Here is a 27,920-nt window from a genome sequence, read left to right on the forward strand (position 1 = left end):
ATTATCTTCTGTGTCTGTGTTAATTGGTTTCCCTTTTCTTTGTTGAAGAGGGTCTGTGCAATCCTTCTGCCTAGTCCGCCATCTTGCCCCTAATTAATTATTCTTGTGTTAAAGTGGTAGGAAAACATGTGTATTTTACTGACGATTCCATCAGGAGATGGATGGGGGCTTAGAGCTCCTTTATATCACACACTGCACAATATTTCATGACGAAAATTCCCTTTTACTTGCAGTGGCATACTAGAGTGTTTCAAACCAACCTCCATTTGAAAGCAGCTTGAAAAACTAGACCAAAAATAAAACAACAAAAAAGGAGACAACAACAATGAAAACAGGAATTAGGGTGGAGTGGAAATATACCATCTTTACAGGGGTTGAAGCCCAGTTTTAAAGTGGCTCAATTCCTGATTAGATTAAGGTGACCTGTATTGCCACAGCCACTAGCTAATTGGCTATAAAAAGCAGATTTAATCCCCTCTGAATTACGTGGTGGACAACAACTGTGTTTTATTAACAGCACACATAACTTAACTGTAAAAATAAAGAAACATTGAAAATAAAAGTATTTGTATATGTAAACATTAATTAAAAGAAAGCCAGTGTCACTTCTTTAGTATCAGAGTAGACTCTAAGACAAGAGCATTTGTGGAGGTAATGAGGACCATTTCAAAAGATAAAATGGCAAATCCACCAGGAAATATAAAAATTCCAAATTTATAGCCACCAATAACATAGTTTTCAAAAACATATAAAATAACAATGGGTAGAACTGAAAGAAGAAATAAACAAATCCAAAATCATAGTGGAATATTTGTAACATGTCTTTAGCAGTAATTGATAGAAAACATCCAGGAAAATTTCAACACCACCATAATTAATGTATATCAAATTTTATTATAAAGCTACAATAAATAATATAATCTGTTACTGATGCAAAGATAGACAAATAATCCAGTGATATATAATAGAGAAGCCAGAAACAGATCTATGTATGTATATGGATGTTTCATTGGTACAAATTTGGCATTGCAAATATTGGTGAAAAGATGGAAATTTTACTACATGGTAAAAAAATCAATTTTACATCCATAAGCAAATAAAAGAAACTTGATCACATATGTCACACTGTGTTTGACTGGGTTCTCTAGAAAAGAAAAACCAGTAAGCTTATATATAGAGAGAATGAAAGAGAAATTTATCTTAGGAAAATGGTTCACACAGTTATGGAAGCTGACAAGTCTCAAGTTCTTGGATCAAACATCAAGCTGGAGGCTTTTCCCGACTCATGCAGCTGCAGGGGCTGACGACCTCAAGGTTGGCAGGCAGCATACTGGCTGTTGACTCCAATGAATGAGGAATCCAAGATCTCCAGGCCGAATGGTGTTTTTTTTTTGCTCACAGACAGTTGTAAGCAGCACAACAGAATCTCAATCCACAGAAGAGTGTCTCTTTTCCCAGGATGCCCATAAATATACTGGAAGTAGACCACACCCCTAGGGAAACTCCCTTTCAATGGATTGGCTGCTCAAAACATATACATCTAATCCCATCATTGGAACAACCCACATCACAATTGCTTAAACCACACAGAATTGTGGTCCAGCCAAATTGACACACAGCTCCAACTATCACACACACTATACACAAAAATCAATTTCAAGTAGCCAGTAAATTGTGAATCAGTTTCAAGTAAAGCAGTGAAGTTTTGGAAATATTGGCGGTGTCTTCATGAATTAGGGGAGGCAAAGATCTTTAAAACAGGGCTAAAAAGCAATATCCTAAAGATAAAAGAATGATAAATTATACTAAATTAAAATTAAGATCTCATAATTAAGAAGGAGCTCTGGTGGTGTAGTGGTTAAGGCATTTGGCCGCTAACCTAAAGATCAGTGGTTCAAGCCCACCAGCTGCTCCAGGGAAGAAAGATGTTGCAGTCTGCTTCCATAAAGATTTACAGCTTTGGAAAGCCTATGGGGGTTGCTGTCAGTCAGAATCAACTCTATGGCAGTGAGGTGTTTTTTTTTTTTTTTTGGTGTTAATTAAAAGAGACCATTTACTGGAAGATTTATAATTAACACAAGTAGGCTTTATGAAGTCAGATGGCCTTGTAATTGCAATTAATTATTGGAAATGAGGTCCTTCACAGTTTGTTTCTGAGTTGCATTTTACCTCTGTTCTGGCTTTATTTTTTATCCCTGTAGAAGGTTGGAAGATAAAACCTTAAATATTGTTGTTAGGTACCATCGAGTTGATTCTGACTCATAGCGACTCTATGTACAACACAATGAAATACTGCCCAGTGTTGCACCATCCTCACAAACTTTTCTGTGCTTGAACCCTTCCTTGCAGCCACTGAGTCAAGCCATCTTGTTAAGAGTCTTCCCTTTCTTTCCTGACCCTCAACTGTACTAAGCATGACATCTTTCTCCAGGGGCTGGTCCCTTCTGACAACATGACCAAAGTAGGTGAGACAAAGTCTGGCCATTCTTGCTTCCAAGGAGCATTCTTGCTATACTTCATCCAGGACAAAACCTTAAATAGGTCAAGGTTAAGGCTTAAAATAACAAATAAATGCAACCTTTTCTCAGCAGACACCTCATGGATAATAATAATAATTATTATTATTGACCAAATTATCTTGGAACAATATCATTTTCTTGTTTATGTTGCTTTTTAACAAAGGGCAAATCTTTAAAGACCTATTTCCCATTATGGAATATTAAGCCATCACTATTGGGAAAGACAAAAACAAAAAAACTTTATTTCAAAATCAAGAGTTAGTAGATTTGATTTAATCTAAGATGATATTGTTTGTAAGACACTCTTTTATAGCCATTAAAAAGAAACATTGGCATTTGATCTATTATTTAATGCTTTCTTATCAGGCTTTGAAGAGTTCCTCTATTGTTCATAACATTGATTGATAGTTGTTTGTTGCCTATGAGTCAATTCTGATGCATGGTGACACCAAAGTCTGTTACATGCTGGAGCTGGATATTCAAGGCAGTATGATAAAATTCCTGGACTCAGGTACTTTTGGAGGATGGGGAATGGATGGCAAAGAAACAGAATAGTGAAACAGATGAATTTGAGAAGTGGTTCACATAGTGCTGTTCTGGTTATCTAGTACTGCTTTGACAAGAATATACCACAAATGGGATGGCCTTAACAAATAGGAGTTTATTCTTAGAATTTGGAGGCTTTAAGTCTGAGTTCAAAGTGCCAGGCTCTAGGGGCTGGGTGAAAGCCCCTCAGCCTTGGGCTTCAGCTCTGCCTCCTGCTCCCGGCCCACTGAAGCTAGAAGCTTTTCTTCGCTCAGGCGGCTACTGGCTGCTGAGGCTGCCAAACCCAAGTGTGACGAGTAAAAAGGCACAGTCTCCACGTTACCAAATCACATGGGAGGCCATTAATTCAAGTCCATTTTAGGTCCCAAGGTTGGCAGAGCATGGCAGGCTACTGAACAACAACACGGCTAATTGCAGGGTCCAAGCATGCCTGCCATATTCTAGAGACCATCCCCAAAGCTGCTGCATATATACAGGAAGCAGACCACATCCCAAAGGCAGCTACTCAGCTGCTTGTGGTAGATTCCACCATGGAGCTGATTGCCAGTCTCATCATGGGGAATAACTATCACCAGCTACCCAGCCACTCAACCAGGCCCAGCCAAGTTGACACACAAACATAACTACCACAAGTGCCATCCTTGGCCAGGAGCACCAACAGACCCTGGGAATTTGAAATTCAAAGTTTTACCCCAGACCTGCTGAATCAGAAACCTTGGAAGGAGCCCAGCAACTAGTGTTTTAACAAGCATTCAGGTGATTCTGATGCTTGTTAAAAATTGAGAAACATTGAATTTGATTATAATATGACAGGCAAAATACGGTGTGAATAGAAAGTAGTAGCAACTGGAGAAAGGATTAGTACATTTTATACTTCAGAAGACTGTATATTTAGTGGCAAATATACAACTTATACAACTCTCAATTTTTGTTGTTGTTATTAAGTGCCGTCATGTCAGCTCCAACTTATAGTGACCCTATACAAGAGAACAAAACACTGCCTGGTCATGTACCATCCTCACGATCCTCGTTATACTTGAACCCATTGTTGCAGCCACTGTGTCAGTCCATCTCATTTAGGGTCTTCTCCATTTTAGTTGACCCTCCACTTTGCCAAGCATGACATCCTTCTCCAGGGAATGGTCCATTCTGACAACATTACCAAAGTAGGTCAAACGAAGCCTGGCCATTCTCACTTCCAAGGAGCATTCTAGCTGCACTTCTTCCAGGACAGATTTGTTTGCTCTTCTGGCAGTGCATGGTACATTCAGTATTCTTTGCCAACACCACAATTCAAAAGCATCAACTCTTCTTCCATCTTCTTTATTCATTGTCCAGCTCTCAAGTGCACATGAGGCAATTGGAAATACCATGGATTGGATTAGGTGCATCTTAGTCTTCAAAGTGACATCTTTGCTCTTCAACACTTTAAAGAGGTCTTTTGCAGCATATTTGCCCATTGCAATAAGATCTCTGATGTCTTGACTGCTGCTTCCATGGGTGTTGATTGTGGATCCAAGTAATATGAAATCTTTGACAACTTCAGTCTTTTCTCCATTTATCATGATGCTGTTTTTGGTCTAGCTGTGAGGATTTTTTTTTTTTCTTTATGTTGAAGTGTAATCCATACTGCAGATTATAGTCTTTAATCTTTATCAGTAAGTGCTTCAAGTCATCTTTACTTTCAGCAAGGAAGGTTGTGTCATATGCACATTGCAGGTTGTTAATGATTCTTCCTCCAATCCTGATGCCATGCTCTTCTTCATATAGTCCAGCCTCTCGGATTATTTGCTCAGGATACAGATTGAATAAATATGGTGAAAGGATACAACACTGACCCACACTCTTTCTGATTTTAAACCATGCAGTATTATCTTGATCTCTTTGAATGACAGCCTCCTGGTCTATGTGCAGGTTCCTCGTGAGCACAATTCACATTCTTCTCAATGTTATCCATAATTTGTTATGATCCACACACATGCACGCACTGCTGTTGAATTGAATCTGACTCATAGTGACCCCTCCTCGGGTTTCAGAGGTGGTATCGCTACGGAAGTAGATTGCCCAACTTTCCTTCCGAGATGTGGCTGGTGGGTTTGAACTGCCAGGCTTCTGGTTAGCAGTCAAATGCCTTAGGCACAAGTAAGCATCCTTCTGGTATTCTTTGCTTTCAGCCAAGACCCATCTGACATTAGCAACGATGTCCCTTGTTCTAAGTCTTCTGCTGAATCCAGCTTGCATTTCTGAAAGTTCCCTGTCAATATACTGCTGCAACTATTTTCAAACTATCCCAATTCTAGTACTCTAAAATTTCATTTGTGTCTTTGTCATAGTATAGTAGAATTTTGAGTTAAATTATAAATATATGGAGACATTTTAGAGGAATATTTTACAAATGAATGATGGTAAAAGTAATAAAAATGAAACAAATTTATAGTAGCTTAGCAATTGGTGTAGTCTTCATTTTCTGCTCTACTAATTAAAAGAATGAATCAAATCAAACAGATAATACCTGTGGACAATTTGACTATATTGATTTTGCAGTGTGGGAATATGAACTCTCATGGTGTAGTGCCTGAGGCATTTGACTGCTCACCAGAAGGCTGGTGGTTCAAACCCACCAGCCACTCCTCAGAAGGACGACTGGGCAATCTACTTCCGTAGAGATACTGCCTCGCAAATCCAAGGAGGGGTCGTTATGAGTCTGATCAACTTGAAAGCAGTGAATTAGAATATATTTGGAAAGTTGCTTCCATTTTGAAAATCTAATGAACTATGTGTAGAAATAGTCACAAAACGGTTCTTGGATTGTTTTTCTTTCATTCTTTGTAATGATAACAGCAGTTAGCCAGCCTTTCTCTTGAAATATTTAGTTGTGATTGTGAGTAAAGATTCATTCTATCTCTGAGGAAGAACACTTACAGAGGAACACTTTCCAAATGCATAAAAATAGAAACAAAACTGTCTAATTCTGTGCCAATGAAGGACACTTATGTGACTTCTGTGAAAACCTAGGACTGACGAAAGGTTCCTCTTTTCTCTGAGCTCCAGGGCACTGAGTTGATCAAAACTGAAAGGAGAAGACAGACCATCAGACACTCTTGATATGCCTGTGTTCCTGCTGTTTGCCTTGTACATGCGAGAGTGCAATATTTCTCTCATTTTTGCAGCACTTAGGCATAGAGTCAGTCCATGGAAGGAAGACTGGGCAATCTACTTTCATAAAGATTTATTGCCTTGGAAACCCAAACGGGGTCTCTGTGAGTCGGAATTGACTCGATGGCAGGGAGTTTGGTTTGGTTTTTTGGTTAGGCATAGAGTCAGGCAAGAGATAGCCCAGCACAGATTGAAGTATGGTGCAGTGGTTAGTCAGTGCAAACTCTGTCACTGAGGATCTAAATTAGAGTATTGGCTCTGCCATTCTTTCAACTTTTCTGTGCCTTAGTTTCCCAATCTGTAGAATAATGCTAATAGCAAGTCCTCACTTCAGTTATTATGAAGCTTAAATGTACTAATAGGCAAGTGAATAGAGGCCAATGTTTAGTGGTTTCTATAAATAGGCAGAAGGGATGGAAAAGGGAATGCATTGCATAATAAATATGATCAATGTCACATAATTGTACATGTGGAGAATGTTGTAATAATAAATTATTTGTTACATATATATTTACCACATTAGAAAATGAACTTTAAAAAAGGGTGAGGTGCATATTCAAGAAATGTTAGTGGAAATTTTTATAGAATGTATTTGATCTATATAAAATAGCTTTCATAGAAAGTCTCTGTAATGAAAGGAATTTTAACAGAAATCAGCAAATTGGATTTCAGGTAAATGCTTAAAAAAGATAAACTGGGATTTTGAAGTCAGAATGGCTGATGCTCGGTTTTCTTTTCTGTGCAGAACAGTAGCCACCTCTCAGGATTGTTGTGAGGTTTAGAAGTTACTCTGGTAGTGTACTACCTAAAGCACTTGACTGTTAACCAGAAGGCTGGTGGTTCAAACCCACCAGCCACTCCTTGGAAGGAAGATGGGGGCAATCTACTTCGGTAGTGATACTGTCTTGGAAACCCAAGGAGGGGTCGCTATGAGTTGGGTCCGACTCAAGGGCCCATAACAACAACAACAGCCTTTGTGTCTGGCAAAGCAAAAGCACTTGGTCCATGGTGGCTGTTAGTATGACAATTTCTGTGGGATGTACATATCAGATATTTTCCACTGGAATAGTTACTTATAATCTAAATAACTGTACATCTGAACTGATCTGGCAAATACTAAATCTTGCAAAAAAATTTATTGCGTCAAAATGCATTGGTGTCGCTTTTGGTAAAGTTGGCAAAATAGGATAACTGGTGCCATCTAGTGTCATAAAAGCAATATTACATGCTAACATTTCAACCCCAAAATGAATAAATATGGTAACACAAACGGATAAGTGTTGTAATATTGGCCACGGGGATAGTGGTTCAAACCTGTGCAGAGGCACCGTGAAAGACAGGCTTGGTGATCTACTTCTGAAAGAGCGTAGGCTTGAAAACCTAGAAAGCAGTTCTCTGCACACACGGGGTTGCCATGAGTCAGGATATATTTGGAGGCAACTAACATATATGCCGCTTTACATAGATGGTGTCTATCAAAGTTTCATGTAAATAAACTTTATGTTATTATTTAATGTCAGATATTAAGTATTATAATTTATTGTAATTCTTTTAATATAGTTTCCTTAAAGATTTCAGCACCTAAGTAATTTGTTTAGCTTTATGTTAAAATAATTCTCTATTTTTATATTATTTTATGTAGCTGTGAACTTCATAATTTACCTAGTACTTTATAGGTTTTTAACATATTTATATTACAATAATAAAACATGATACGGTTTTATTGCTATTCTCTGAAGTAGAATTGAAGAACTTACTGATGAATTTCAAAGGCTACAGCCTTCAATATGAATTACATTTCAGTATAAAGCAAAAATCCTCACAACTGGAGCAATAAGCAACATCATGATAAATGGAGAAAAGATAACTGAAGTTGTCAAGAATTTATTTTTACTTGGATCCACAATCAATGTTCATGCAAGTAGCAGTCAAGAAGGCAAATGATATATTGTATTGGCCAAATCTGCTGCAAAAGATCTCTTCACAGTGTTTAAGAGCAAATATGTTACTTTGAAGACTAAGGTGAACCTGACCCAAGCCATGGCATTTTCAGTAGCCTCACATGCATATGAGAGCTGAACAACTAATAAAGAAGACTGCAGAAAAATTGACACATTTGAATTGCAGTGTTGGTGAAGAATATTGAATGTATCATGGTTGGCTAGAATAATGAAAAACTCTGTCTTGGACGAAATACAGCTGGAGTGCTCCTTAGAAGTGAGATGGCCAGACTTCATGTCTGGTATTTTGGTCATTTTGTCAGGAGGGACCAATCGCTAAAGAAGAATATCATACTTAGTAAATTAGAGAGTCAGTGAAGAAGGGGAAGACCCTCAAAAAGAAAGATTAATACAGTGGCTGCAACAATGGGTCACTCACAGCAATGATTGTGAGGATGCCGCAGGATGAGACAGTGTTTCGTTCTGTTGTACATAGGATCAGGATGAATTGGAACAGATGACACTTAACAACAACTTAAAAAATATATTTAAATGTATCAAAAAATCTAAACTCACTGTCATTGAGTTGATTCTGACTTATAGCAATGCCCATTGAGTTTCCAAGAATGTAAAACTTGCAGACTGCCTTATCTTTCTTCTGTGGAGGGTTTGGTGGGTTTGAACCACTGACCTTTGGTTAGCAGTCAAATGTCTTTAACCTCTATGTCACCAGAGCTCCTTACTTAAAGGTGTAAAACCAAAAAACCAAAACCCACTGCTAGTGAATCGATTCCAACTCATAGTGACCCCCATTGAGTTTCTGAGGAGGTAAATCTTTACAGAAGTAGGTTGTCCCGTCTTCCTTCTGCTGAGTGGCTGGTGGGATTGAACCATCAACTTTCTGGTTGGCAGTCAAATGCCTTAGGCACTGCACTGCCAGAGCTCCTTTTAAAGATATGTTGTTGTTATGTGCTGTGGAGTCAGCCCTGACTCATAGCGACCCCTCCTTGGGTTTCCAAGGCAGTTATCACTATAGAAGTTGATTGCCCAACCTTCATTCCAAGGAGTGGCTGGTGGGTTTGAACCACCAGCCTTCTGGTTAGCAATCAAGTGCCGTAGGCACTATGCTATCAGAGCTCCTAAACCAAATTCACTGCCATCGAGTCAATTCTTTCAGAGTGACCCCTCCTTGGGTTTCCAAGGCAATATCTGTATGGAGGTAGATTGCCCCCTTTTCCTATGGAGGAGTTTAAAGCAAACATTTTATCTTGCTTGTTGTCTAAGAGGGAGATTAAGTTTCTAACAGGGCTTCCAGTTGTAATTTCTCACCCTCTGGTTGGCATTCTGGTTCACCCACATTTTAAAAATCCTAGTCCTTTCTGATGTCACTTTAGTGACTGTGACTTAACTAAGTTGAACCAGTTCAGAGCCCTCACTGCCCTGGAGGAACCACACCTGCACATGGTCATGATTTAGATAAAACTTTCAGGGTTCTTCAAAGGACTGAATGCTTTGTGCATGTGGGAGTAATGTAAATAATATGTTGGGGAAAAATATGACAGATTAAAGGTGGCTGCAAATTATTTGACACTTTCCCATTGAGAAACCAAAAGAAAAGAAAAAAAAGAAAGAAAAGCACAAGCAGCTGTTGTCAAGGTAATACTGACTCCAGGCCACTCTGTGTGTCAGATACAGATTGCCAAGCTTTTCTTCCAAGGGGCCTCTGGGTGGACTTGAACCACCAACCTTTCAGTTGGCAGCCAAGTGCTTAACTGTTTGTATCATCCAGGGAAACCTCCTATTGAGAGATGGGATCAATTTTCCATCCATTTGATCCTGGGAGCTCTGGTGGCATAGTGCCTAAGGCATTTGACTGTTAACCAGCAGGCTGGCGGTTCAAACCCACCAGTCACTCCTCACAAGGAAGGTTGGGCAATCTACTTCTGTAATGATACCTCCTTGCCTCAGAAACCCAAGGAGGGGTCACTATGAGTCACGCTCAACTCCATGGCAGTGAGTTTGGTTTATTTTTTGCTTTGATTCTGGTGTGGGTTATGACTGCTTTGACAATGGAGTGCAGTGGAAGTGATACTACATTAATTCCAGATCAACCTTTAGTAGGACTGGCAGCTTCTGCCTTTGTCTCTTGGAGTTGAGAGCTGGCATGTAGGAATTCTGACTACTCTGCTCAAGAGACCACTTGGAGAGAGGCCTCAGAATGTCTGGTAATTGAGTGTGTGTCATTAATTTTAGAACATATAACCACTATTGTATGAAAATAAAACTGATTATTTGTAAAAGTGATAAAGAACCTAGTGTCCTTTGTTCAAGAAACAGATAACTGGTTTTGTTGTTGGTAATATTTAGTTGTCATCATTATTTTAGCTGTTATTTTATGGTTTGTCCATAAAAGCCACCTGCAAAATAAATTAACCAGATTTTTCACTAATAAGTCAGGTTGAGATGTTTCACTTCTGTAAACAGGAGAAATAGGTGGGCTTCTTTGTGCCTGTTCAGACTTGGATGTCCTCAGTTCCCAAGGGAGAACTTCCTGTATGGCAGGAAGGGGCTGGGAAATGTATTAGCATACATGTTATTAATTGTAATTATTAAATACTTTTTAGTAGGGAAAAGTATGTCATATGTTTTGCTAGCCCCTAGTTATTTTGCATTGAAAATGTATATTTGGTGCAGCTAGTAGCAACCACCACAACCACTCTGCTCACTACTTCTTTTAGTTTATGAACATGAAGGCGTGGCAATTGTGCTGTCTCACAACAGGGGTCCCAATGACTCTGGTCCTGGCATAATTGTACACAGACACTTATTAATAAACCAAAATATTTAAACTAAGTGTGCTCTCTCTGTTTGTTGAAAAGTTACTGGGTTGAATGAGATAAGGCATCTATTTGGAGAGGAAGGAGAGGTAGGACATGAAAGGATATTTTTCATGCATAATTAAACCTAGAGTTATGTGTTCATTTCATTTACTCCTTGCATTGACCAGTTCTGGGCTTCACTTTTATTTTTTTTAACCTCAGTACTCTCAACTTCAATCTATAAATCCTTTTCGGAGTGGAGTGCAGAGGAAGAGTGGGAAGTTAGGTGGAATCTTGCTGTAGTTTTCGCCTTCTCTCTGTAAATTATATTTAGAAGAATTAAGGGAAACAAACACCTATCTGGACAGACCCAGATAGACGCTGGGGAAGGAGTGGGAAGATCTGACCCACACACATTGGAAGCCCAGAGAGAGGTAGCGGGAAGACCCTCAGAGGCAGACTGGCCTGAGGCCAAAGCTCGGGTCACTGGATTATGAAATCTGGCCCCTGCCAGGGAGAAAGGGAAAACTCGCGCTTTTCCAGAGGCCGGGTGCCTGGTAAAGCCGAACAAGGAAAGAAGGGAGAGAGGCGGGGCGGGTGGAGGTCAGGAGCGCCGGCGGGAGTTTGGAGAAGGGGCGCGGGAGCCCAGCTGCAGGCCCAGTCAGTGGAGCCAGAGGAAAGGGCGTGCGCAGAGGCGGCGGGAGGCGTAGTCCCGCGCGCTGGGATCTTGCGGGTCAGGGGCAGCAGGAGGATCTGGAGCGGGACGGAGTGCAGGGCGCTCTGCGAGCCGCCGCGCCCATGGGTCGAGCAGACCCGGCAGGAAGCGGCCAGGGCCGCATCGCTCGAAGCTTGCGGTTCCCAGGCCCGGCTAGGCAGCGAGTGCAGGGCTCACGGGGTTAGGCGCGCAGGGCTGGGCCGGCGGGAAGCCGAGCCACGGGGGCGTCCGGCCACCAGCTGCCTGCGTGGGGCCCGCGCAGAGTGTCCCCGCCCGGTGGCGCCCAGGCCTCGTCGCGCAGAATGGAGCCGGAGGGACGGGAGCCAAAACCTGGGCCTGATTGTGATTGGGTAAGTCCTGATCGGAGAAGGAGTGGTGGCATAATCAGAGAAGTCATAATATTTGTAGGATGTGCTGCGTGATTGTTTCTTGCCTGCAAGCCAGAATACTTAAGGTCTGTGTTTCTGTGCATCCATTCATGAAATCTTGCGTGCTGACATCATCGGCCTTGCTTCAAGTGAAGTTACTCACTTGCTCTGAGAAGCGTTCAAGATGTCTGAGATGACTTCGCCATCAGTCCTGATACCCTCAGTTGCTTGTGTGACATGTTTGTATTAACTCAGGTCGATGCGAGTGGTGTATGAGAATAGCAACATCCTAGTGGTCACTCTTGAGTGCCTGCGGTCCTATATGCCTCACAGTCTGGAAACCCGCCCTTATTTCAGCCCCTTCTGATTACAGTGCTCACAGTATCAGGGTTTCCTTTCAAGCAGAAATGCAAAATTTTGAAAACTGTGGTGATGGTTTATTATTTGAATTGGTGTAGGGCAAAGTGGCAGAGGGTTATGGTGATCAAGAGGCAATAAAAAGTAAAAACTATTTCCCTAATAAGAAAGGAGTGGTTCATGGAGAGTGGAAGTCACCCTTAGCTTTGATGCACCGGAAGAGTAGCGTGAGGTACTTCAGTGGTTGCATCTTTAGTCTACAATTAAGGGAATCTAGGTTCCATAGTGATACCGCCTCAGAAACCCAAAGAGGGGTCGCCATGAGGCTGATCCGACTCCAAGGCAGTGACTTTGTTTTTTTTTTTTTAAATCCCGTCTCCAAGGATCTCTGGTAGCACAGTGCCTAAGGCATTTGATTGCTAACCAGAAAGTTGGTGGTTCAAACCCAATAGCCACTCTGTGGAAGCAAGATTGGGCAATTTACTTCTGCAAAGATTTACTGCCTCAGAAACCTAATGGGGGTTGCTATGAGTTAGAATCAACTAGATGGCAGTGGTTTTTTTTTTTTTTTTTTTTTTTGTTGTTGTTTAGAACCTATCCCCAAACAAACAGCCTTCAATGAGGTGACATGCAATTTTTAATCTCCTCAAAAATTTAAGCCACATTGACATGAACTTGTATAAAGCTGTTATATGTCTATACTTTATGTAAAATAAAATAAGCTCAATAGACGTTACACCACGTGGAAGCTTTTATGAAGTATTTATAGGATCCATCTTGTAGTTTTGAATGCTTTCTTAGACTGTATAGATTATGTAGGAATTGATAGTGTACAGGGAATTAAATATTCAGCATTACACATGAAATAATAGCATAGTGCTTGGTTACAAGGTAGAGAAATGAAAGGACCAAAACAAGATGTTACAAATTAAAAAAGAAAGAGAAAGTTAATTTCATTAATTCTCTTTTAAATTCACAATGTCAGTCACATGTGGTCCCTGAAGAGGCAAGCAGGTTAGGTGACCTGTGTTCTATTCCTAACTTCTTTGTGACCTTGGGCTGTCATTGAGTTTTGGGGTTCTATTTTTTTCTTCACCTAGTTTCTTTGGTATTGCTCTGAATTCTATGGGAAAATCTATGTGCTATAATACTGAATTATGAAGTCCAGCAAGTGCACAGAAATAAAGAAAATTTGAAAGCATATGAGAAAAAAGTTGGGAAAAAGGTATGGAAATAAATGGAGTTCTAAGGTTTCAGTTTTATAGTAATTTCTGTGAGCACTACAGAGCTTCCCATTTCTCTGCCTGCATCTTCAAGACTTCCTGCTTTCAGTTACACGTTGGAAGTGAGTGTGGATGCTGATCTTGGAAGGGATATGGTATAATTTGAAGATGAGATTTAGTCAGTCCATTTGGAAATAATTTTCTTCTTAGGTTGAAAGTACATCCCCCCCCTCCCCTCCACACATATACCTTTCAAAATAAGGATGGATTTTATAGCTCAGTGAAAACGAAACAAACAAACTGGCATGAATCTGAAGAGTGAATTTAGCTTTCAAGTTGCACAAAGAGCAGAGGAGGAGAAAGAGGTAAGAGAGGTAGAAAGGAGCGAAGCAGAGACCCCATTTGGTTGTGGAAATCATCCTTGGCAATATCAGTTACTCTCAGAAGAGCTGTGAATTTTCATTCTTGGAAAAGCATAAAAACTTATCCAGCAATGTCTTGAATTTTAGGAATGTTTTAATGTCAGCTCACAAAGTAAAATTTTGTTTAAGGACAGATATTCAGAGAAAGTATAGGGTAGAAACGTGTTCTGTGTTTGAATTACTAATTTAATTTTTGACTATTAATTCTTTCAACAAACATTGAGTATTTCTTATATAACAAGATTATTTTAGGTGCTACATTTTTAAAAATATCAAGATCATCACAATCAAATATTGAAGTGTGAAAAGAGATTTATAGAATACAAAAACCCATGGACCTATTATGATGGCTAAAATCCAAAACAATTATAAGTCCGAATGCTGACAATGATGTGGAGCAACAGGAACTTTCATCCATTGCTCACAGGAATGCAAAATGCTATAGCCACTTTGGAAGGCAATTAGGAAGCTTATTAAACAAAGGCTTGCCATATAACCCAGTGAAACTATTTTGCAAGACAGCTTAATGGTAGGCACATGACATTATGAATGGCAAAACCCAAAACCTAAGACTGTACAACACAAATTGTAAGCCCCAATGCAAACTAACAACTTTAGTTAATAATATAACAATATTGATCCATCAGTTGTAACAAATGTATCACGGGAATGCAAGACGTCAGTAGGAGAGATAGCATGCAGGAGGGAAATACATGGAAACTTCCTGTACTTTCTTCACAGTTTTTCTGTGAAACCAGAAACAGCTCTAAAAAATAAAGTATTTTAAAACAGAAACAAAAATGCTATGGGAGGAAGAAAATAAGAAACATCTAGAACACATAGATGTTTTCATAGACCAGCATTAATGATGCTAATAGCAGTGACCAAGAAGGCCCTAATTTACCTACCATTGATTATATAACAGGTCCTATTACATAATTTATCTATATTAATTCCCAACAAAGTTGACAGTATTGTCATTGTTCTATAGATGTGGAAACTGAGTTTCAGAGGAGAAATAACTTGCCCAAAGCACACAGCCAATCAGTGGCACAGCTAAATTCTAATCTATTGTTGTTATTATGTCAATATTACACAGGAACAATATTTTGGTGAACACATCTGCCTGAATTCTAAAATTATTTCCTAATAAAAAACAAATTAATCATAAATTGGAATGTATTTCTCAATGTTCAAAGCATATCTATTTGATCCAATTTTCAGTTGATTATTTATCCTATGCTGGATATATTTTTATGTTTACCAAAGCAGTTACTGTTGAATCACATGTAAATTATGAATAACTGATGGTTTGAAATAACAAAACAGGTAAAGGTAAAGCAGTTTCTTAGCATGAAGGCTTCTCCTATATTCTTTTCTTTGATACCCTTTCTGTAACACATTTAGCCTCAGAATTGCCTGGTTGTACTTAAGACAACCCAGGTGTCCATCAACAGAAGAATGGATAAACAAACTATCGTACATACACACAATGGAATACTGTGCAGCACTAAAAAATAATGTAGAATCTATAAAACACTGCATAACATGAATGAACTTGGAGGATGTTGTGCTGAATAAAGTAAGTCTATCACAAGAGGACAAATATTGTATTAGTTCTTTATTGTAAAAAGTCAAGGAAAGGTTTATATATGGAAGAAAGCTTTGTTGATTACCAGGGCTGGGAGTGGAGGGAAGGGAACACTGCACAAAATTTAAAAAAAAAAAAAAGAAGTGAGCAATAAGAAGAGGCAAAAAAATAATATATTTCTATTATTCTTTTTTATACAAACATATCTATGTAAGGCAGAAGTTCTCAATAACCTCTGTTCATAGTAACTAATTTCTTTTTAAAAATTGCCTTTATTTGTACTTCAGTGTATAATTATTCTCTTGTGTTAATAGTGTTTAAAACTCCATTTATACAAAAATACAAATGTTGAAAATTAGGTACCATTTTAATTGAAAGCAAAAGCAATTTTTTTTGTTGTTGTTGTTAAATGCATGCTAGTATGGTGTTCTTAGAAATAGTTGAAAGGTTTTTTTTTCCCTTCTATTTTGCTACCTTATCTTAAGTCAGTATACATTTTATTTGTGTGGGAAATATAGCTATTAAAAGAATAGAATTTTTTTACTGTTAAACATTAGGAAGGTATTTTGGTTAAAGAGAAGCAAATGTTTTTAGAGGTTCATTGACAGGGCATTTTAATGATTAACATTAACTGGGCTACACCAGCTAGGTTTAAAGGTTTATTTTAAATTTAGAGATTTTTTTTATTTTAGCTCTCCATTAATAATATTAATGTTTTAAAACCCTCTTATGCTCAAGGTATACAAGAAACAATACAAACTAAAGTGAGTTAAATGTGTGGCTACAGTCATTTCTTTTTCGTGTTTAGTGATTCAAAGGAATTTTATATAATTCAGAATTCATAGGAGACTGACAGATTTTACATGAGGGCAGATTGGGTTTGGCAGATACAAAGTACAAGGGTGCCTAGTGACCAGGTGAGTGAGAACCAAAATTCAGCCTGTTTTTAACTTGCCAAGCTTCATGCCCACCTAGAGTTTTAGACAACTTGTCCTTTTCTGGTTAAGTTGTGTAACATTTCCAAAAAGCTTTTGTGCTTTGTTGTAATTCATGTAAAGGTGCATGTAAGTTCTTGATTCTAAGAAATATAAAAATGGCAAGAATTTAAGGCTCAGTTTCTTGAGGATATAAGTGTTGTGTGTGGTATATGTGTGTGTGTGTATTGTGTGAGTGTGAGTGTGGTGTATGTAGGGTGGTGTGTATTGTATGCGTGTGGTGGATGTGAGTGGGGTATAGGTGTGTGGTATCTGTATGTGTGTATACACTTAGGGTGACGTGGCAGAAGAAGAGCAACTTTATACAAAAATTTTTTTAAAAAGTATTAATGAATAAAATTGTATTATTGCATTAGAGAGTTTCTTTCTATGTTATTTTATTTTCCAGGAGAGGACTGTCAGAAGGCTCTAGAAAGCACAATTTTGCTGTAAAAGGCAAAGATCATCTACCTATACATTTTACAAGAAATGTGCAGAAAGCCATTGATAAATATACCTGGTAAGAATTACTCTGTTAAATGCTTCTGATTACAGAATTTTTTTTTTTTTTTGTTTGTTTTTTAAAGCACATAACTAATACGGCAGAAGCCTGGGTGATAGCTTTGGTGGTGCAGTACTTAAAGCATGCTCCTGTTAACTGAAAGTTTCGCAGTTTGATCCCACCAGCCTCTCTCCATAGGAGAAAGATGAGGCAGTCTTCTGTAAAGATTCACAGCCTTGGAAACCATATGGGGCAGTCCTACTCTGCCCTGTACAGTTACTTTGTGTCAGAATCAACTTCACAGCAACAGGTAATGTGGGAAGCACAATCGGTGACTGATCGTGAATTTCTACAATTGAAAAGTGATTTTATTCTCAGCCTGGTGAAAAGTGTACTCAGAAATATTTTAAAATTAGTGTACTGTGAAATTAACAAACAGGTTTAAAGAGAGAGAGAGTAAATGGATTCTGAGAAGTAAGCCAGTTACCACATAACCTCTTCCCAGCCAGCGTTACTCTTGTCCTCTTCTGTTTGTTCTGCAGTGAATCGGTGTCATCATTTTCATCCACCGGAACCAGCACGCCCACAGAGGCACCCAACTCTTGGTCCGGGACACAGAGTTCCACCACTGGGTTATCTACAGAAAGGAGCTCAGTGTACTCTTGGAGAGATGATGTATGCCCAGAATGTTTGGGATAATCCTGTGATTATTACTTTTTTTTGTTTTTTTTAATTGTGATTTGGGTGAAAGTTTACAGAGCAAATTCACTTTCCATACAGTAGTTCACATACTTTGTCTCATGACATTGACTATAATTTACCACGGAGCAACAGCTCCCCTCTCACTTCCTCCCACTAGTTACCTTTTCCTTATGTCCATCCCTCCATGCACTCCTGCCCCCTGAGCTGTCTCCCTGTGCATAAACAGCCCTTCTCTCTCCCATGATTGTTCTCTCCAAGGAGTGTATCTACTGCAGGTAAATGTTCAACTCATATGACTATCTTTCTTTGGTTGTAAGCCACACATGTGGGTTCAATTCCAGACCTGAAGGGCAGCTAGGGGCCATAGTCTCAGGGGTTCCACCAGGCTCTATCAGACCAGCAAACCTGGTCCCCCACCTTTTTTTTCCCCAAAATGATTTTTAGTTTTGTTCCACATTGTTCTCCCACTCTATCCAGGCTCTCCTACGTAGACACCCTCCAAATGGTTGAGAGTGGTAGCCGGGAGCCATCCAGTGCTTCTGGTCTCATTGTCATATAGGCTGTGGATCGCATGGTGATTCTAAGAAATATAAAAATGGCAAGAACTTAAGGCTCAGTTTCTTGAGGATATAAGTTTTGGGTGACTAGGACTAATTGTTTCCATGGATCTTTGGTTTTCTTCATTCTTCTTTGCTCTGGATGGGGAGAGACCCATCGTTGCATCTAGATGAATGCTTGGAAGCTTTCAAGATCCCAGTTGCTACTCCCCAAAGTAGGAGGTGGAACAATGTTTTGTGTAGTATGTTATGCCAATTGAGCTTGATATCCCTTGAGACTATGGTCCTGAGCCCACAGGTTCAACTACTCACTCCCTCTGGGTAGCTGCCTGTGACCAAGAAGTGACTACAACCTTGTCCCTTGTCACTTCTACTATACACCTGGGAATTCTTCCAGAACATACAAATACACTTGTAGAACCATTGTCTGCCAACACTATACATGATTTTGGGTACACTTCCCAGTACATGTGTTGCTATGTGCCATCGAGTCAGATCTGATTCATAGCAACCCCCTGCTTGGGTTGCCAAGGCATATCACTACGGAAGTAGATTACCCAACCTTCCTTCCAAGGAGTGGCTGGTGGGTTTGAACCGCCAGCCTTCTGGTTAGCAGTTAAGTGCCTTAGGCACTATGCTACCAGAGCTCCAGTACATAGAAATACCTAATAGTTCAGCCTGTCCACCCATATACCCATGTTTGCCTTCACTGACAATTTAGTACTGTATATGCAAAAGGGTTCATCTTTGTTGTCTGCACCTCCCATGTCCCTCTCTATGTCTTCCTCTTCCTCAATGCCAGCGTGTTGATCACTCACATTTGGTACGTTGCCCTTCTCTTCACCCAAATCAATACTTAGCTCTACCTATCTAACAGTGTTCCCTCCCCACCCCTCCCATCCCTGGTAACCAACAAAGAAAATTTCCTTCCATATATACACCTTTCCTTGACTTTTACAATAACTAATACAATATTTGTCCTTCTGTGATTGACTTATTTCACTCAGCATAATGTCATTCAAGTTCAATGTGATTATTGCTTTTATGAAGAATTGCTTTCTTATTTTTAACAACTCTTTTTACCAATTATAAAAGCAATAAATATTTACAAATGTTTTAAAAATAGAGGAAAAAAAGGGGAAAAAATCATAATCCTATAAACCCATGTTTTGCTGTTGATAGTCTTAATTTTTTTTCCTCCTTCCAGCTCCCCCAAGTATTTTATATATGATTTCTTGCTAACCAAAAGGCTGGCGGTTCAAATCCACCAGCCGCTCCTCAGAAGGAAGACTGGGCAAATCCACCTCAAAGGCCCAAGGAGGGGTTGCTATGAGTCAGATTCGACTCTACGGCAGTGAGTTTGGTTTGGTTTGGTTGTGTGATTTCTATTGTTGGAAATTCAGGATATTGTTGTTAGTTGCTGTTGAGTCAATTCCAACTCATGGACATTCAGGATAGACCTCACAGGAACTCTAATAAGAGAGTTTCTGGAAAAGTAAAAAGCATGAAAAACCACCATTGAGTTTTCTGCCAGTAGTCTAAAACCAGATATCCTACTTTCACTTTCTCATTCAGCTGAATCTATTTAGCTTTAACCCCTCTTTTGTTTCTTGAGGGAGTAGGATCCTTACCTGGGTGAGCTTTAGTCTACAACTCATACTTTTGTTAGGAACTCTGCTGATCCCACAGTCTCCTTTCTCTTTATCCAGGCACGTTTTCCTGAAAATCCTGGAACACCGCATTTTGTTGAGCCCATTTGGCTATGGAAGAGCTCCTTACTCACTGCCATTGAGTTGATCCTGACTCATAGTGACCCTTCCTTGGGTTTCTAAGGCAGTATCATTAGGGAAGTAGATTGCCTAATCTTCCTTCCAAGGAGTGGTTGGTGGGTTTGAACTACTAGCCTTCTCGCTAGCATTCATATGCCTTAGGCACAATGCCACCAGAGCCCCTAGGACAGCAAAATGTTCTATTTTAGCTCTTCATTTGCATTCTGCTTTTCTTTGCTTTCTTTGAAATCAGCCTCCACTCCTTAGTCCACGTGGGTCTACTTGTAGTTTGTAACAGTGATTCTCAGTGGTTTTAAAGGGGGGCTGGAAGGAGGTCAGTTCAAAACTACTCAGAGCATATTTTTTCATGATATGTGACTTCCTCACTTGTGACAAACTGCCCTCTATTCCCTGCCGTCAGCCTCACTCAGGGCCACCTCCACTCACACCTTTTTTCCTCAGGGATATTCCAGTGGGAAGAAGAATGAGAACTATTAATTCACTCTCTCCGAAATCTAGAATTCTTTTATATAATTACTTAAGGAGATTCTTATGACTTGCTTTACAGCATTTAAAATACGCCATATAATCACAATTGCTTTTAATTTTAATTTACTTTTTGATAGGTAATATTAAAAAAACCAAAATGCTAAAGGTAGAGAAATCAAAGCAAAGCATTTTCCATACCCCAGCCACCAAGTTACCTCTAGGACCCACATAGAGTTGTTGGTTGTTCCCCTTATTTGCATTTTAAGAGATGATTCAACTCCTCTGTAGCCTGGGAAGTCAGTTTATTCTCAATTTGAGGGAAAAACGTAGCATAGGAAATACTGTAAAACATTACTGTGAAAATTAGCCTGCATTGCCCATTTTAGATCAGGTACGTCAGACTGAATATTCAATTACTTGTTTTGAGATGTGGAGTAGATTTCAGGTTCCATGCCACTGGAAGAAAGGTTAACTAGAGTTCTTCTTAACCTGGAGCAAGCTTGTTTGGTGTTGGTTCTCCCAATCGTAGTAATGTTTGTGTTCTCCTCATTGGCTGTGACTTTCCTGAAAGCCTTGTTAAGACCGTTCCCTTTCAGCCAAGAAGAACATCTAGAAAGAGTGAAAGGTTTTCTCATTCTCAGTTCACTGCAGCTGCAAGGCAAGAGCCTCTTGAGTCCTGACAAGAAAAATTAGTACTCTGGCTTCATCCCAATTATGAAGCTATCACTTATGAATTAAAACTTAATGTATATATTATATTTTTCATTTATTAATATGTATAAATTAATAATTTTCATAAGTGTTAAACAATTTGAAGTTAATAAGATAGCTGAGGATTGGTTTTCTCATTGATTAATAGAAGGTAAATGGCCCTTTCTACAAAAGTAATTACCTTTTCAATAGTATTATCAGAACTAAAAAAAAAAAAAAAACACCTTGAATTGGGCAGGCACCACTATAGGAAGGACATATGTGTATATGTGTATGTGTAGATATGTGTGTGTATGACTCACAGATCATGTGGTAGAAATTACCTCTTTTTGTCAATTAAAGAAAGTAAGCCTCAGAAGAGGCTGACCACTGATTGTAAAGTCCATGTCCTTTTCATCATGTCATACTCCTTCCTATAGAATGGATTACTTTAGAAATATAAGCATAATTGATTGTGAAGCCCATATTTCTATAACGTGTGGTCCGGTGGCTAAAATATGCGTTTATATGCGTTTCTGTTTTAGGAGTTTGACAAAGACAATGCACAGAAGGTGCAGCAGTTATTCTGGGAGGTTGAGGAAATGTTATTTGAAGGGAAAGTAAGTGCTCAGACCCAGAATCTACTGGCCGAATGCAGTGAGTGGGCCAGAAGATCCCTCCACCTGAGGTAGGGAAATGGTTAATAGTAATTCTCTGAAATGGGTTTTGAACCACCCGCTCCTTACTTGGATTTATAATCAATACATTTTGACCGACAGCACATGCCCAGTCACAATATGTACACAGAACACATGCTCTTTACTGAGAAATCACATCCTTTGTTAGGGTATCTGAAGAAACATTTCAATACTCAAGATCATTTTAATTGTGAGAAGCAAATGTAGCTCATCCTCTAAATGACATCACATATGTAATATATGCAAGAACAAGAGAATTAATTCTTCATCTCCATGTTCACTAGCATATGAGCAACATGTGCCTGTCCTCAGAGTTGAGAACAGTTTGGGGCAGAATGATTGGCTCGATGAATCTTATCTTCCATATGTAGAAAACACAATTTATGATCCTTACGTAGGGAGATTCTTTATTTTATTTTTGATACCAAAGACAGAGAATATGGAGTTGGTATGAAGGGAAGCTTTTCTTTCTCAGTTCACTTAACCAGCCTTTTCCAACTGCCATCAAGTCGATTTCAACTCATAGTGAGGTGATAGCCAGCCTACTTAGGAGAAGATCCATCTCAGCTGTCTGAAGTTTCTCTATCTTATATTTGGGTGAATAAATTAAAATACTTATACAAATGTGGATGGATTATATAGTTGGTGACCTCAACTGGATAACTTTTTTTTTTTTTTTTTTGTCTTAACTAAGTTATTTCTGTTCTTTTTCATCCTGCCATGAACTCTCTACCTTAAAGAAAATGGCATGTTCAGGGGTTGTTCATTGTGAGTGCTTATTCTTCTAGGAATGATGCACTTACCAAAATGCCAGGAATCAGACCTGTCCTGTCAGTGTTGTCTTATGTAGTAAAGACAAAAATGAAAGAGGTGAAGGTGAAAAAGAAAAGACCACAAGATGTATAAGCCCAGCATACACATTAGTATCCTTTACTTCATTATGCATAGGAGTTCCAGTGGTGCTGTGGCTAAGGCATTCAGCTACTAACCAAAAGATCGGCTGTTTGAACCCACTAGCCACTCGCTTCTTTAAAGATTTACAGCCTTGGAAATACTATGGGGTCACTATGAGTCAGAATTGACTCAATGGCAGTAGATTTGGTTTCTTGGGTTTCATTAAGTATAATATTAGGTAACATTTATAGGGAGCTTTTAAGTAGTCAGTTTGCCCTAGACGTGTGACATACGTTATGCACCGCCCCCCCCAAAATGCCTTCAAGTTCATTCCAACGCCTAGCGACCCTTTAGGATAGAGTAGAACTGCCCCATAGGGTTTCCAAGCCTGTAAATCTTTAGGGAAGCAGATTGCCTCATCTTTCTCCTACGGAGTTGCTGGTAGGTTCATCCACCAACCTTTTGGTTAGCAGCTCAATGCTTTAAGCACTATTCAACCAGAGCTCCTTATGTCCCACCAGGTGACCAAGTAACTATTATTTCATTTTGCAGAAAAAAACTAAAACAAGTGAAAATAGTGGTTGAGAGAAGCAGAGAACTTTGCCTATAGTCAGTCAGTTTTAGGAACAGTGTTGGTAACAGGTCTGTACACCTCCCACAAAGCCCGTACTTTCTCAGTGACACCATCAACCTCTCATGTACCCGTACACACCTTATCACACCACACACACACCATCAGAATCATTAATTTATCCTGCTTTTAAAATCTCAAAACATCTTTCCTTTTCCAGTAAGAAACATTAATAGTTTTTATATTTTTTTCATTTCTGTACCTTGCAGAGTATTAGGAAGACAGCTCATCCTGCCAACTGATGAAGGCTTCCAGCACTTCCGAGTCAGTGGGCCTAGCTCTGTAACCCACAAACCCTTACTTGAATCCTATGAATGTGGCAGCAACATCAGAGAGTATGTCTGTATAAATTGTTTATGAAAAGTATTTTAAACTGTATTTTAGTTATACCTTTTCATGTTTATCTCACCCATGATATCCTCTTCTCCACCTATTCAGAAACTTAGATTTGAATGAAAAACAAGTACAGAACATTTTTGTCACAAGCTGCTTTTAATTCTAAATTTATCATATACATACACACACACATATATACATATCTCTCTGACATTGAGTCTATTGTGACTCATAGAGTAGAGACCCCCATTGAATTTCCAAGGTGGAAGGAAGGTTGGGCAATCCTACTTCCGTAGTGATACTGCCTCGGAAACCCAAGGAGGGGTCGCTATGAGTCGGGTTTGACTCGACGGCACATAACAACAACAACAATCTTTATGGAAGTAGATTGCCCCATCTTCCTTCCACGGAGCGGCTGGTGGGTTTGAACCACCAATGTTTGGGTTAGTGGTCAAATGCCTTAGGCAGTGCACCACTAGAGCTCCTTGTACACACATACACACATGTATACAAATATATAATGAATGCATAGTGAATATATATACAAAAAAAAGCCTTTTCATTATGGGAATTGCAATCAATGTCATAAAATAATATGTATGAAGTGCTGTATGAAAAATGAATTTACTCTATAAATTTTCACCCAAATCACAATAAAAAAGATCAAACAAACAAACACAAGAAACACATTGCTGTCAGTAGATTCCAATTCATAGTGACCCTATAAGGTGGAGTAGAACTTCCCCATTGGGTTTTCAAGGCTGTAAATTTTCACGGGAGCCAATTGCCACATCTTTCTCCCACAGAGTTGTTGGTGGGTTTGAATTGCCAACTTTTTGGTTAGCAGCCAAGCACTTAACCATTGTGCCACCAGGGCTCCATAATACACACACACACACACACACACACACAAGTCTGTTTATTTGCATATACATGTGTATATTTATTTGCAAAAGAGTTAACTTCAACTTCTATTCCAAAGCCACTTTGAAAGCCAGGCTATGTGCAGAATCAGATCTGTTTCCTTGCGATGAATCTTTAGCCTCACGGCAGTAGCAGATGAAGAAAGGCTAAATCCCATTTACTTTTGTTTCCTAACAGATTTCAATAAATCTCCCTGTACTTTCACATATATTTGTCCCCTGATGTCCAGCACTTGAAAACGACTACAAACTCAGAATAATTTAGATTTTTAAGAATTTTAGCAATGTCTATCTCAAAATGTTTTTAAGGATATGGGTTTTGTCAACTGTAATATTCAATGATCTTCAGTTTGGAATTGTGCAATTTTTGCATAATTTAAAGGTCAGGCATTGTTATATTCTACAGCCTTACATGTAGAATCTGTTTCTCCCCATAGACTGTGCATCTCTGGCTCTCAAATCCTCCCAGCAGCACTCTCAGCTCCTGCCCTTCAGGGGGCTGAGGGCACTGGGATTGCTGACCTAGAAGCATGTTCACGCCTGGAAGAAGAGGTTTACGACGTGGATGGGAAGATTGAAGAGTATTTTGCTTTCGATGGAGAAGAAGAGTAAGTAGAATTTTGTTTGATATTTACTTACTAAAATAAAAGTAATATTAATTTATTGGGCATTTATTTTTATTAAATGCTCATTGATTCTTGTATGTATCTTGTACTTATACAGAAGCCTTTCCATTCTTTCAAACATAATGTGCTCCCAAAAGTCTTTAGGTTATCAGTGTATATTTTAGAGCAGTGCTTCTCTCCCTTTCTTTCAGAGTGAAAATCAGAATATGTGTTCCCCGTGTTGGTGGCAATGGGCAGTGCTACTACAGTAGAGCACTTGTGCCTAGGGGCTTCCGTGCACTATGCCTAGATTGCTCAAAGGGCAGAGAGAAGTTCCAGTCTCTACGATACTAAATGCATAGTTGGTTCTCAATCCTCAAATATTTTTCATAAAAATTTGCCCCATGAGTGAAAATTAGCACATTAAAAAAATAACAATTTTCTGACTGAAACAAGAATGTCATGTTTATCTACGTATATGAATGTATATACATGCATGTATATTATATAGTTACACTGGTAGATAGTATTATTTTAACTTTGACCGTGGATACTTTTAGTAATTAGAATGGGTCTTTATCCTTAGTGACGATGAATATCTTCAGCACAAAAAAGTTCACCGTGGTAGAAAATGGCATAAGCATGGACTTCCTCCCATCTCCCCTCATGACTGTATCAAAGATGCGGTGGCTGCAGAGGTGTTTGATCACATCTGGAGAGATATGGTAGAGCTTTTGAAAGAGCTGGTTAGAAAACACTGGAGAACTGTACTCTCAGGTACTTAAGTGTAGAATTTGGCATAACAAAAAGAAAACATAAATCCTCTTTCTCAGCTTTGTGGCATTTTGTCTGGGTCTTTACCCAGGACATGGTTGAGGTGAGAAAGGTTTTCTAATTAAAGATTCACAAAGTGATCTTCAGTCACTTCAAAAGGACATTATTGTTTTTTTGGATTACAAAACATAATACTATTCACTCTGGAAAATTTAAAAAACATAGAAATATATAACAAAGAAGACAGAAACCACTTCTCCCTTCTAGATATAATGATGTTAGCATTATATCTCCCAAACTTTTTAATAACATATATTTTAACATAATTGAGTTAAATTGTACATACCATTTTGTAACCTACTCTCCATTTTTTAAAAAATGTTGTTGTTGTGTGCCATCAAGTCGGCCTCGACTCATAGTGACCCCTTCTTGGGTTTCCAACATAGTATCACTACAGAAGTAGATTGCCCAACCTTCCTTGTGAGGAGTGGCTGGTGGGTTTGAACCACCAGACTTCTGGTTAGCAGTCAAGTGCCTTATGCATTATGCCACCAGAGCTCCCTTTAAAAAATTAGTATTTACTAAATATTCTTAAACAGAATTAAAAAAAAATACTGAATAGTATTATATCATAAATAAATTTATTGTAATTTACCTAACTAATCCCTAATAATGAGATATTTGTTTTTAGCTGTTCATGATAATTACTATTGCTATGAATAATATAAGGACATTATTTGTTACATAAAATGCAAGCATAACTGGTTTAATAATCATTTCAATTTATAAATTGTTTTCTAAACTATTTAAAATTGAGCAGAAACAAATCATAGAAATTTCTATCAGTGATGGATGTTAATGCCTAGTTTTATGTAATAAATTTATTCTTAGGGTAAAATCATGATAACTTAAGAAACTATTGCTTTTTCAACCCAAAAAGATTATTTGGACTTCCATAAACTACCAGAGATCTTCATTGCCCAACAAGAGTATATTCCTTGTTTTTACATACTACTGAAAAGATAGGCATTCCCTCCTCAGAGGTCACGATTTAGCAAAATAATAGATCAGTGCACAAAATCAAGGACATTACCTGTGAGTACCCAAAACACAAACAAAAATTCCAAAACTCACTGCCATTAAGTCAATTCCAACTCATAGTGACATCCACTGGGTTTCCAAGGCTGTAGATCTTTACAGAAGCACACTGCCTCATCTTTCTTCTGGAGAGCAGCTGGTGGGTTTGAAGTAAGGCTCCATTAAAAAACCATCTATACAAGACCAAAAGGTCAACAATTACTCGGGAGCAAACATGAGAAGACAAGGGAGGCAAGGAAACTAGAATACTGGAAATGAATCAACCAGATGCAATGAATAAGTATGTTGATACATTGTGAAAAATATAACTAGTATCACTGAAAAACTTGTGTAGAAATTGTCATGTGGGAACTTAATTTGCTGTGTAAGCTTTCACCTTAAGCACAATGAAATATTGGGGCAAAAAAAAAAAAAGATAGGCATTCTATTATGTGTGTATAAAAAAGCATCACATCTGCCAATTGCTCTGTGGTGCAATAGCATAGACTCATGTAACCCAACAACAAATATTCTCTTTGAACAGTGCATTTTGAGTGTGTGTATTAGATAATCTGATGTTTAACGTGGAAGCTCTGGTAGCACAGTGTCTAAGGCATTTGACTGCTAACCAGAAGGCTGGTGG

The 27,920-nt window shown here is 38.8% G+C and overlaps 1 protein-coding gene across 1 annotated transcript in view; it reads left to right on the forward strand.

The window, feature by feature from the left end:
- Positions 1-27,920, forward strand: part of FAM149A (family with sequence similarity 149 member A) — a 75,380-nt gene that overhangs the window by 34,417 nt on the left and 13,043 nt on the right. The window contains exons 2-7 of the mRNA XM_042781997.1: positions 17,040-17,150; positions 17,675-17,807; positions 21,885-22,027; positions 23,772-23,897; positions 25,259-25,429; positions 26,013-26,203. Of these exons, the coding sequence (XP_042637931.1) occupies positions 17,040-17,150; positions 17,675-17,807; positions 21,885-22,027; positions 23,772-23,897; positions 25,259-25,429; positions 26,013-26,203 (875 nt within the window). The remainder of the gene's footprint in view (positions 1-17,039; positions 17,151-17,674; positions 17,808-21,884; positions 22,028-23,771; positions 23,898-25,258; positions 25,430-26,012; positions 26,204-27,920) is intronic.

Source organism: Orycteropus afer, unplaced genomic scaffold (genome assembly GCF_000298275.1).
Source record: "Orycteropus afer afer isolate SDZICR_OR568_19922 unplaced genomic scaffold, OryAfe1.0 scaffold00215, whole genome shotgun sequence".
Lineage (NCBI taxonomy): Eukaryota > Metazoa > Chordata > Mammalia > Tubulidentata > Orycteropodidae > Orycteropus > Orycteropus afer.